A 12,607-nucleotide genomic window follows, 5' to 3' on the forward strand; every position below is an offset into this window, starting at 1 on the left:
TGTATTAGTTTCACGCTCAGAAAAGGTGGAAACAGGAGTGGGTTTTTAACGTTTCTATCCATAGAGCTTCGTCAGAAAGGAAAACAGAAAAGTCGCGAGAGAAGCGAAAATGTCAGGATCAGCACGTGTGGGGACCCCCTCACATACACACACATACATATACATATGTATATGTATGTGTATGTTATATATAATATATATATTATATATATATATATATATTACATATATACATATATATACATACATATATATATATATATATATTATATTATATATATATATATATATATTATATATATATAATTATATATGTATATATATATATATATATATATGTATATATATATATATGTATATATATAGTATATATATACATTATATATATATATATCTTACTTGTTTCAGTCATTTGACTGTGGACATGCTGGAGCACCGCCTTTAGTCGAGCAAATCGACCCCGGGACTTATTCTTTTGTAAGTCCAGTACTTATTCTATCGGTCTCTTTTGTTGAACCGCTAAGTGACGGAGACGTAAGCACACCAGCATCGGTTGTCAAGCAATGCTAGGGGGACAAACGCAAACACACAAACACTCACACACATACATATATATATATATCAGTTTCCGTCTACCAAATCCACTCACAAGGCATTGGTCGGCCCGGGGCTATAGCAGAAGACACTTACCCAAGATGCCATGCAATGGGACTGAACCCAGAACCTTGTGGTTGGTTAGCAAGCTACTTACCACACAGCCACTCCTGCGCCTATATGTGTATATAATATTTATGAAAGAATGTGACTATGCGAGTGTGCATTGTATATGTGGGGTTTTTTTTTGTATGTGTATATATATATATAAACTTACTTCTACATATATGTATATTAGGAAGTATTTAGTTGTGATAGAAAACTGCAAAATGTAAGCACAACTAAAAGCTTTCTAAATTTATTTCAGTCCTTCTGATTTACTTTGCACTGTGTAATACATGCACCGACACATACTAAATACATTCATACGTACACCCATCCATACGTACGTACATACATATATACATATATACATGCATACACATATATGTATGTGTGTGTGTGTGTACATGTATGTATGATTGTGCATATATATGAATGTATGTACTTGGGTGCATAGTTATATAAAATAGTAAATATACCTATTACAAAACAACGCAGCTTAATAGAATATAATAATAAACATGCATAGAATCCTCTATACATACACTCACACACAAAAGCGCATAACGCATGCACACACACACATACATATTCATATATACAAACATATCTTCCTAGATGAACAAATATACACACACAAGGCATGCACTTACATGCACTTACTGAAAGAGAGCGAGAGAGAGGAGAGGTGGCGGGAAAGGTAATTAGACAAACAATGAGAGAAAGGGAGAGAAATAAATATTATACTAAGTGATAATACACACACACACACACACACACACACACACACGAGAACAACAGCTACGCATGTGCTATGTATTACTTGTGATCGAGTATTCTAGACTGGACCAAATGAACATTGATAACTAAGCCGAGTGTTCACCAGAAGTTAAAACGTTTTGTAAAGCTACTTATAGTGTCGCAACTACAACTTATTAATGATCTGATGTTACGTTCATTTATTGGCGAAATATTTGAAGCACTGATAATATAATATCGTAGCTGTATTTATATGTAGTCGATACATATATATATATTTATGTATATATTGATTAATGATGTGTGTATATATTTAAACACGGAGAATAATTAGAATATAGTGAAGAAATAGGTAATGAAGAAAAAAGGAAAGAGCGCAAAAAATAAAAGTATTGAAGAAGACTATTGGGTGTGTAATATTTATCTGCGGGTCTATATATATATATATATATATATATATATATAGATATATATATTTATAGTATTATGTATGTATGTTATATGTATGTATGTTGTATGTATGATTATATATATATATATATATAATATATATGTATGTATGTATATTTATAATATATGTATATAGTGTGTGTGGTGTGTGTGGTGTGTGTATGTGCGCCTGTATATACAAATTTCTGATGACGTCAACAACATACAATTCTCACCAGTAAGAATAAATTTCTAAAATAAATAGAGAAATTTAAGGGATGGCTTTGGTTCAATGGTAGAAATTCTGTCATGTCTGCAGTAATTGTTGGTTTGACTCATACGGGCAGTCATTGATTGTTTTTTTCTGTCAAAAAGAGTTTTTCAACCAAATACTTACATGCTATTCAATATAGCTTTATATTTTTCGAAATCCACAGTTTCAAAGGATAATTTTGTATGAGTGTACACACAACCTCTTTATATTCATTCATTCATTCATTCAGAACTCACCCTTTTCGTTTTCTTTTTGTCATATACACTTTTGTTATAATTGCTGTTTTGATGAGTTACAGAACATTCTCGAGGAAACCCACTTCGCTTAGCCCAATTAGAATGCCTCGCACGAAGTTGATATGCTGTTCGTGTGTGTGTGTGTGTGTGTGTGTGGTGTGTGTGTGTGTGTGTTTATATTCCACGGCCAATATGTATAGATATATATTAACTATACCGTATAATGTATCTGTTACGGCCGATCTAACCAATCGGTTTCGCATTGGATATTAAAATTGGATGTTAATTAAAGGCACGGTTAAGTAATGCTACGTGTTTTTCAGTGCTAGCAGGTATGGAAAAAATATGGCAGCTGAACTGCGTTAGTAAAAATAATGAGGAAAAACATCTAGTTTTATGGATGCAGTGAAAAATATAGTATACAGTGTTTAATGTGCCCACTCTAATGACAAATATACGAGAGCATATTTTTCTAACTTAAATTTTGTTAGAGGACTGTGTGTGTGTGTGTGTGTGTGTGTGTGTGTGCGCGTGTACGTGTGTGTGTATGTGCGTGTATGTGTGCGCGCACGTGCATGCGTGTGCGTATGCCTATCTAGGGCGCTGGATTGACAAAGCCTTTCGACGGTCGGACAAAATGCCTTGCAAATATTTCTTCCGATGTTGTATGTTCTAAGTTCTAATCCTGGCATGGTCACTTTCATTGATCATTTACTCCATCCAATCCCTGGGTCGATTAAATATACTAACAGTCAAGTGTTGGGTTCGATTCAATCGACTCGCCTCTTTTCTTTAAAAATTATTGGCCTTGTATCTATAAATCAGAAACTATGAATATATGTGTATATATGTATATTTATATATGGCAATCTACATTTTCAGGTCCAAACGATCATCGTCACGGCAGAGTTCCCGTAAAAAACAGAGCGGAGGAAAACGGAAACGGAACAAAACCATGAGCAGTATCAGTCGGAAATGGAAAAAGTTGTTAATAGTCCTGTTCTTTACTGGTACTTGTACCTTCACATACGCCGTCTTCAAACTGAACTCTTTTTCAAGTCACGTAATGAGGAAATACACTTCGGCAGACGACAGAGACTCTGGCGGGTCGGGTCATGCAGGCGGCACGATTCGAAAGGCGTCAGATAACCGGCCGACTTATTGTGATCCGGAAAACCGTCTCGTGAAGACGGTAAACTGTGAAGCCATCTTTAACATGAACGAAACAGAATTAGTGCATGCATTGAATGTGATGAAGGATATGAAGCCAACTCCGGAAGACGAAATCCTTCGACAGTTTTCAGACTGTGATAGCTTTAAAAAGAAACACAATTATATTCTAGATATTTCTCCGGAAGAACATAAGTTCCCACTTGCTTACAGCATTTTGTTTTATAAAGATTTTGTCCAAGTTGAAAAACTTTTACGTGCCATTTATCGGCCTCATAACTGGTACTGTTTACATATCGATGCCAAGGCACCGTTCCAACTCCACTATGCAGTCATACAATTGGTCACGTGTTTTGATAATGTATTCATCGCTTCCAAACTTGAAGAGGTCGTCTATTCCTCATTTTCTCGTCTGCAAGCTGACATCAACTGCATGATGGATCTCATATCGAGAAACGGCAGTTGGAAATATTTTATCAACCTACCTAGTCAAGTGTACCCGCTTAAAACCAACGCTGAACTTGTAGAGATTCTGAAGGTCTATAATGGAGCCAACGATATCGAAGGTATCACTGGAAAGCGGATGCTACCAGAACGATATCAATACCGTCATGCAATTTACTTTTCACGTAAAGACGAAACTAGTTACATCAAACGAACGAACAAAAGGAAAACACCACCGCCACACAAGATCACTATCGTCAAAGGTAGTGCGTATGGCGTATTCAGCAAGAGCTTTGTCCAGTATATTCTCTTTGACAAACGAGCACGAGATCTTCTACAATGGATGCAAGACATATCCAGTCCGGATGAATATTACTGGGCCACGTTGAACCATCTCCAAATTAACAAACACCTCAACACACCTGGAGGATACAAAGGTAAGTTAAGCTAACTCTTACTCTTTTACTCTTTTACTTGTTTCAGTCATTTGACTGCGGCCATGCTGGAGCACCGCCTTTAGTCGAGGAGCAAATCGACCCCGGGACTTATTCTTTGTAAGCCCAGTACTTATTATATCGGTCTCTTTTGCCGAACCGCTAAGTGACGGGGACGTAAACACACCAGCATCGGTTGTCAAGCAATGCTAGGGGGACAAACACAGACACACAAACATATACACACACACTTATATATATATACATATATACGACAGGCTTCTTTCAGTTTCCGTCTACCAAATCCACTCACAAGGCATTGGTCGGCCCGGGGCTATAGCAGAAGACACTTGCCCAAGATGCCACGCAGTGGGACTGAACCCGGAACCATGTGGTTGGTTAGCAAGCTACTTACCACACAGCCACTCCTGCGCCTATGTTTTTTTTTTAATAATGAGTTTTTTTTTTAATAATGCTTATATAATTAAAAGTGGTAGCAAGCATCTCGTCTTTTCTTTTTTAGATGTAGTAGTCTATTTTGAAAAAAAAACAATATATTCTTTTATGTTTTAAGAAGATAGAGTGTAATTTGATGAATGTTTTAGCAAGTGTACGAACCAGAAAGAAAGAGGGAGAGAGAGAGGAGAGAGAGACTAGAAGTTGAGTGAGGAAGAAAGATGAGAGAGAGAAAAGATTATATGAGAGAGAGAGAGAGAGGAAATAACTTATAAAACCAAATTTACTATCTTATAAAACCATAAAAAAGAAGGGGAAAGGAAATAAACCAAACGATAACAGAAAGTCACGAGTCATAAATCAGCAATTCCGATACACTTCCATTCCACACCCTCATCTCTCCCTCTCTCTCTCTCTCTCACCCACTCTCTTTCACCCTCTTTCTCACTGGTCACACATATCTGGAGGCGTGGCTTCATTGCTAGCATGCTTCGTCTGTCGCTTGCTATTTTACGTAGCATGCGAGCATGCGAGATTGTTGATGATTTGCATAACGAGAAAAAAAATGTATATATTTGGAGTTTTAACATCGATTGTTGTATTTATTGCGGAGCACTGATGAGGTGTGTGCATGGGTGCATAAGATTTCTACAACTTATTTAATTATTCAGGCACTTTAATGAAACGCGTGTATGTTTTATAAAGAATGGAGTAGCATACCTGCTTTCTACTTGTGGCTATCTATACACACACACACACACACACACACACAAAACGTATATATACATACGATGGTTGGCTGAAGGGGATTCTCTGCTCAGTCGGCATAGAGGATGCTTACAACCATTGGAATGAGAAGGAGCGAAGTGTGGCTGTGTGTAGGATGGGAGAGTCAGCTGAAAGAGCCTCTTGTTGGCTTTGGAGCAAGAGAGAGAAAGGAGTTAAGCTGGAAGCCAGGAGCAGATGAGGAGCAAAGACTTGGCCACCTCTGCTGGCCCACCAACGGGAGGGTGTTACGGTTCAGGGTCGTGACATCCGTTGAACGTTGGACACCGTCTCATGACATCAGTTCCTCCTGGCCAAGATTCCATTCATTTTGGCGAATGGAAAAAGCATCTCCTTATAGATCTTGTTCACACATACATACATGCATACATACAAACATACATACATACATACATACATACATACATACATACATACATACATACATACATACATACATATACATACATATGCATGTTACACACCATACTAATAATATCTGTCGGGCATGTGGAAGAGAGTGTAATTCGGCAGGAGGACTTAAACGACATGCAAAAGTACATGAAGCCCAGTTACAACTACAGCCGGCTATTACCAGTAAAGGTCTTAGTTGCCAATTTTGTACAAGACATTGTAGATCTTTAGCTGGGCTAAAAAAGTCACATTCGATCACAGCACCAATAACAGTTAAGCTTCGTGCAATGACCATACTCGATAACGAGGGGGCAGCCATCATATCATTCTAAATATGTGAGATGTATGAGTATATACACGGTTGGTATATTATCGTTGTGTGTGTATATAATGAAGAAGAGTAGTTAGGATATAGAAGATAAAAGTCAGGAAAATTACTGATAAAAAGTCTGGAAAGATACTGAGAAGTTAAAGGAAATGCTTTAACCGCTTCTAAATACTGATGTCTATCGTTAATACGATTAAAGTTTATCTGATTTTATAACCTCAATGTTTAAAGATGAAATATTTAAATATCTACTCTAGATTTCAATCAGTTAGATTTCCGGTCGTCCAGATCTTCTTCTTCCTGGATATCTTGTTTTGGAGCTCCGCCTTAAAAGATTTGTTGAACTGCTAAGTTACAGACATGAACAATCAATACCGGTTGGCATTAAGAGGTGGTGAGGAAAAAGTCACAATCACAGACAAACACACGTGCGCGTGTGCGTATATATATATATATATATATATATATATATATATATACGCTATGGGCGGAAGGTTTTAAAAACATCCTATGTATATGCCGTACATTCGCGAGGGTGGGGAAGGCATTTTTTTTTTTTTATTGAAATTTAAAAAAAAATTTTTTTCAGAATCATAATTTCCGTACTTTTCCGCGTATTTCGCCGCCCCAAAATAATTTCTAAAAAAAAAAAAAAAATGTAAAATGAAGAAACTTAAAATTAAATTTTGAAATGCTAATTTTTTTTACAGATTCGGAATCTCCGTAGCCTAAAACGTGGGTTTCTAAAAAAAAAAACAAAAAAAAAACGGAAGGGATGTGTGACGGTCTGTCTTGTCTGCATATATATATATATATATATATATATATAGATAGATAGATAGATAGATAGATAGATAGATAGATAGATAGATAGATAGATAGATAGATAGATAGATAGATAGATGCACACACACATTCATATATACATATATATATACATGTGTGTGTGTGCGCATATCTGTGTGTGTGTCTGTGCATATATATATATATATACACAACACGCGCACATATATATTATTTTATTCTGTTACGGCGGTCTTCGTTACAGTTTCCGTCTACCAAATTCACTCACACACTATTGGTTGGCCCAGAGCCATAGTGGAAGATACTTACCCATGAAGCCGGGCAGTGGTACTAAAACCGAAATGCCATCGTTGCAATGCAAGGTTCTTACCAACATTGCCATGCTTTCACCAATGTAGATATTACCAAACCGGATTAGATCTAGGAATCGTCATTTCTAAGCTCAAGTTAATAAAAGCTTCAAACCATCTGGTCACTGATGCATGAACCTTTAGAACCAGATGTTTACGTTATTTAAATATATATTTCCAGTTACGGCAGCCATATCAAACTAATGTTATTTCTAGGTTTGCAGTTTCTGTTATCAGTAAGCGTTATATGTGGGGTGTCTTTGATTTTTCTGAATTTCAATTGTGGTTCTCTATCGATTATGGAAATTTTATTCCACAGCAATGTTTGGTTTCCTTTCTAACATCAAATGCATTCAGCTATTCCTCACTTAGATGTTCCTCCTCCTCCTCTCATAAACAGTTTCCAATGCTCCTCTGCTCTGATCTTTAGAGGACTCATAGTTTCTCTTCTACACCACCTTCAGCAAACACATACAATGTTAGAATGTTAGAGAGGAGTTCTCATGTTGAAGCCATTCCCGAGTAATGCTAACTTAATGAGGAATTTGTGAAATCTGTTGCTACTTTTGAATACAATTCTGTGTCATGGTATGTGTTATAAAACCTCCGAAAGTTGTTTTTTATTATTTGAGGATGGCTATGGTCATATATGATGGCATGGGTATTTAGTATTGTATACCGTAGACTTGTTATTGCATATCGTATGTTATATATTTGTTATTGTACATTGAGCATTTGTTATTGTATATTATAGATTTGATGTGGTATGTTGTACATTTGTTATTGTAAATTGCATATTGTAGATTTCTTCTTGTGTATTATATATTAATTGCATATTGTAAATTTATTATTGTATATGATAGATTTGTTATAGTATATTATAAATCTGTAATTGCATATTATAGTCTATTTATTATTGCCCATAGTAGATGTGTTGTTGTATATTGTAGATTTATTATTGTTTATTGTAGATTTGTTATTACATATTGTATAGTGCAAATTTGTTATTATATGGTATATTTATTTATCGTATATTGTAAATTTGTTATTTGTTATTGTATATTTTAGATTTGTCATTGCATATTATAGAGTTATTGTATTTTTGTTACTGTATATTGAAGGTTTATTGAGCCATTGTATGTTGTATATGTGTCCTCTATTCTGTATGATAAATTGGAGTAGGTTGTGTTTGCCGCATCGTGTTGGCATCTCGCAGACCCTTTCTAAACACTCTATGAAACAGTGGTAGTCTCTATTCAAAATTCTTTATCTGTCTGTTTGTCTGTCTGTTCACTATACATTCTCAAGTGGCTCGACCAAATCAAATCAAATTTTACAAGGTAATAGTATGAGACCCTGCGAGTGTCAACATGTAATTTTAAAATTCATTTGGATTAAAACAATATAACATCTTATCGAAAATAAATTTATATATATACACACATACATATGCACACACCTATGTATGTGTTTTAGAATCATAGAGATGAACCCTTGTTTCAACCTTTGTAGTAAGTCTTCAAAAAAAAAAAATTCCTTGTTTTTCTTGGCACATTGCCAAAAGAGCCTGGGAGCAATTGACTCGGTCCTGTTTCTGAAAAGATGTGAGCACCTGGGGAATCCATCATGCAGACAACTTCCCCATGTGCAAATGGTCGGGAATAATCTTTTCCACGGACCCTACACTTATCTTCACTTCTTGGGCGAGTTGCCGAATAGCTATACGGCGATCTCCCAAAATGGCGGCATCCCCTTTATGGATGGTGTCTCATCAATGGCGGAATGTGGTCGTCCAGGAATAGGAACAGGTTCCACTGATGTCCGACTACATTTGAAGTGGCGATGCCAATGCTTGACTATGTTGTATGATGGTGCATCGTCACCATAAACTTCTTTCATCTCATAGAAAGTCTCTTTTGGTGTACAATCTTTCAAGTACAAGAACCTGATCACTGATCTGCATTCAACTGCTTCCATTATAATACCTTTGTCCACTTCAGCAGCCGCAAAAGACAAACGAATACTAGTGGAATGCAGCAACTTACAACGTGACATGTAGAGACATGTATGATTATACCTGTACAAGTTCGGTTTCCTGCAATAACCGGAAGTGGGCCAGGAAAAGTTTTTAATGAACAACCCTTGTGTATGTACACATATAAATGTATATATATATATCTCTCTCTCTCTCTCTCTCCTCTCTCTCTATATATATATATTATATATATATATATATATATATATATATATATATATATATATACATATATATATATACACATATAACGTGGAGTAGATGAAACAAAGGCGACTGAAGAAGGGGAATTTTCCTTGTTTTGTATGTCCTGTACTCTATTTTTTGGTTGTTTAAGAAAAATGTCCTTTTCCTTGGTTTTGTGTTTATGTTTTCGTTTCTGATCGTGTTCGATGTTTTTTTTTTGTGTCCTGTACCCATATATGCATGTATATATCATGTAGAGGTAGGTTAGTACATATATGTATGTATCTATGCATATGTTTTATTTATTTATTATTTATTATATATATAATATATATATATATATATATATATGCATGCATGTATGTATACACACACATATATATGCATATATATATATATATATACATATACGAGGGTTGTTCATTAAAGATTATTACCAATCATGACCAAGACGCCTAATTGTTAACAGTCTAGTCTACCTAGCTGTTTGTAGATACCACAGTGTGGTATAGTTCACTATATTGTATCCATGAAGAACACATTTATCTATTAACAATCCAGTCAATCTAGCTGCATGTAGGTATTATACTTTAATAAAGTGTGCGGCATTGTGTCCACGACCAACACTCTTAACTGTCAATAGTAAAGTCTATCTGGTTGCAGGTAGGAACCACAATGTGTGTAGTTCATTGTGGTGGTGGAAGCACTCCGTCGGTTACGACGACGAGGGTTCCGGTTGATCCGAATCAACGGAACAGCCTGCTCGTGAAATTAACGTGTAAGTGGCTGAGCACTCCACAGACACGTGCACCCTTAACGTAGTTCTCGGGGATATTCAGCATGGCACAGAGAGTGACAAGGCCGGCCCCTTGAAATACAGGTACAACACAAACAGGAAGTAAGAGTGAGAGAAAGTTGTGGTGAAAGAGTACAGCAGGGATCGCCACCATCCCCTGCCGGAGCCTCGTGGAGCTTTTAGGCGTTTTCGCTCAATAAACACTCACAACGCCCGGTCTGGGAATCGAAACCGCGATCCTATGACCGCGAGTCCGCTGCCCTAACCACTGGGCCATTGCGCCTCCCGTAGTTCATTGTACTGTGTCCATGACCAGACCAAGACACTTAAATGACAACAGTCCATTCCACCTAACTGTAAATAGATACCTATTTCTTTATTACCCACAAAGGGGCTAAACAGAGAGAGGACAAACAAGGACAGACAAACGGATTAAGTCGATTATATTGACCCCAGTGCATAACTGGTACTTATTTAATCGACCCCGAAAGGATGAAAGGCAAAGTCAACCTCGGCGGAATTTGAACTCAGAACGTAGGGCAGATGAAATACTGCTACGCATTTCGTCCGGCGTGTTAACGATTCTGCCAGCTCGCCGCCTTCACAGTGTAGTACTATAGTTCACTGTACTGTATCTATGAGCAACTTATACCTCAGCCCTGCAAGAACGGGACAACACACAACACATGTACAACACTGTGCTTACATGACAGCCAAACTAATTGAAACAGTTTCGAGCTAAAATTGACACCATTCTCCCCCTTTCGCTCCGTTCCCTTCTCACTCTACCCACAACGTAATTGAGCTTTTTCCAGCTCTGAATGTTCCCTCTCCTAAGTGTTTCTCTTTCAAAATCTAACACTTCTGGTTCCCAATGGACGTTTTTAGTTTCAGCACTTTACACCAACCAAATACTCGTTGATTATGCAGTATCTCTAACGCTTTTACTGATGAACTCTATCTCTCGTCTCTCCATCCACCTTGCTGTCTGTCTGCCTGTCTCTGTCTCTGTCTCTGTCTCTCTGTTTCTTTTTCTCTATCTCACTTTCTCCGCTTCTTTCTTCTCCTCTCTCTCTCTCTCTCGATATCTTTCTGTCTCTATATGAACATGCGTGAGTATGTATTACGTGTGTGTGTATATGTGTGCGTGAGTGTGTGTATGTGTGTGTGTGTGCGTATGTGCGCACGTGTGTGCGCATATATATTCTCTAATCTTTATCTTTTGTTGCTTTCTGACTGCCGGTCTTTCTCTCACTCGCATATTTCTTTCTTCTCTCTCTCTCTCTCACTCTCTCTCTCTCTCTCTCTCTCTTTCCCTTTATATATATATATATATATATTATTTGGTACAAGTCAGTCTATTATTACTTCGAGTTTCACCTGTAGGTCCACAGGTTCTTCAGGTAAAGTTTAAGTACTCTTTTTTTTCAACAGCTAACACCTAAATGCGTGCATGTGTGTATGTGTGTGTGTGTGTGTGTGTGTGTGTTTGTTGTTTTGCTCCTCTGAACTATATTTTAAAGATATGGAATTTATTCAGAAAGTTGGGAGATCGGGTCCAGGCACAAGGAGTCGGGTATTTGTCGCCACTGTCATTTTTCTTGTGGTTGTTGCTGTCGTTGTCGTCGTTGTTGGTGTAAGCTTTTGCTTTCATCGACGCCACCAGAATATCAATGCTTCGTTTAAGCATCTCCTAATCGAATCTGATTGCATCATTAGTGGTGGTGGTGGTGGTGGGACCATCGTAAACTCTTCATGCAATCAACGAATCGATTTACTTGTTTTAATTAAAAACAAAATCATTAGCGAAGTATTTCACACCTCTATCTGCTTTTTCTTCGTATTTTCCGCCGTAAATTAATAACTCAAAGTTGATAATTAAATTAGTCGAGTTTTCATCTCACACTAATGAGGATTCCATTAGACCATTGCTTTTCAAAGGGGGCTGCAACGCCCCTTGGGATTTCATTTTAACTAGATTTGAACCTTCATTTCTATGTTTTGCATTAAAGATTAATTCAAAAGGCTAGA

General features: G+C 36.9%; 1 protein-coding gene across 1 annotated transcript in view; it reads left to right on the plus strand.

The window, feature by feature from the left end:
• The first annotated feature begins 3,274 nt into the window (after positions 1-3,274).
• Positions 3,275-12,607, plus strand: part of LOC115220835 (N-acetyllactosaminide beta-1,6-N-acetylglucosaminyl-transferase-like) — a 27,666-nt gene continuing 18,333 nt past the window's right edge. Inside the window, exon 1 of the mRNA XM_029791014.2 lies at positions 3,275-4,445. Within this exon, the coding sequence (XP_029646874.1) occupies positions 3,350-4,445 (1,096 nt within the window). The 5' untranslated portion in view covers positions 3,275-3,349. The remainder of the gene's footprint in view (positions 4,446-12,607) is intronic.

The sequence above is a fragment of the Octopus sinensis genome, linkage group LG17 (genome assembly GCF_006345805.1).
Source record: "Octopus sinensis linkage group LG17, ASM634580v1, whole genome shotgun sequence".
Classification (NCBI taxonomy): Eukaryota; Metazoa; Mollusca; class Cephalopoda; order Octopoda; family Octopodidae; genus Octopus; species Octopus sinensis.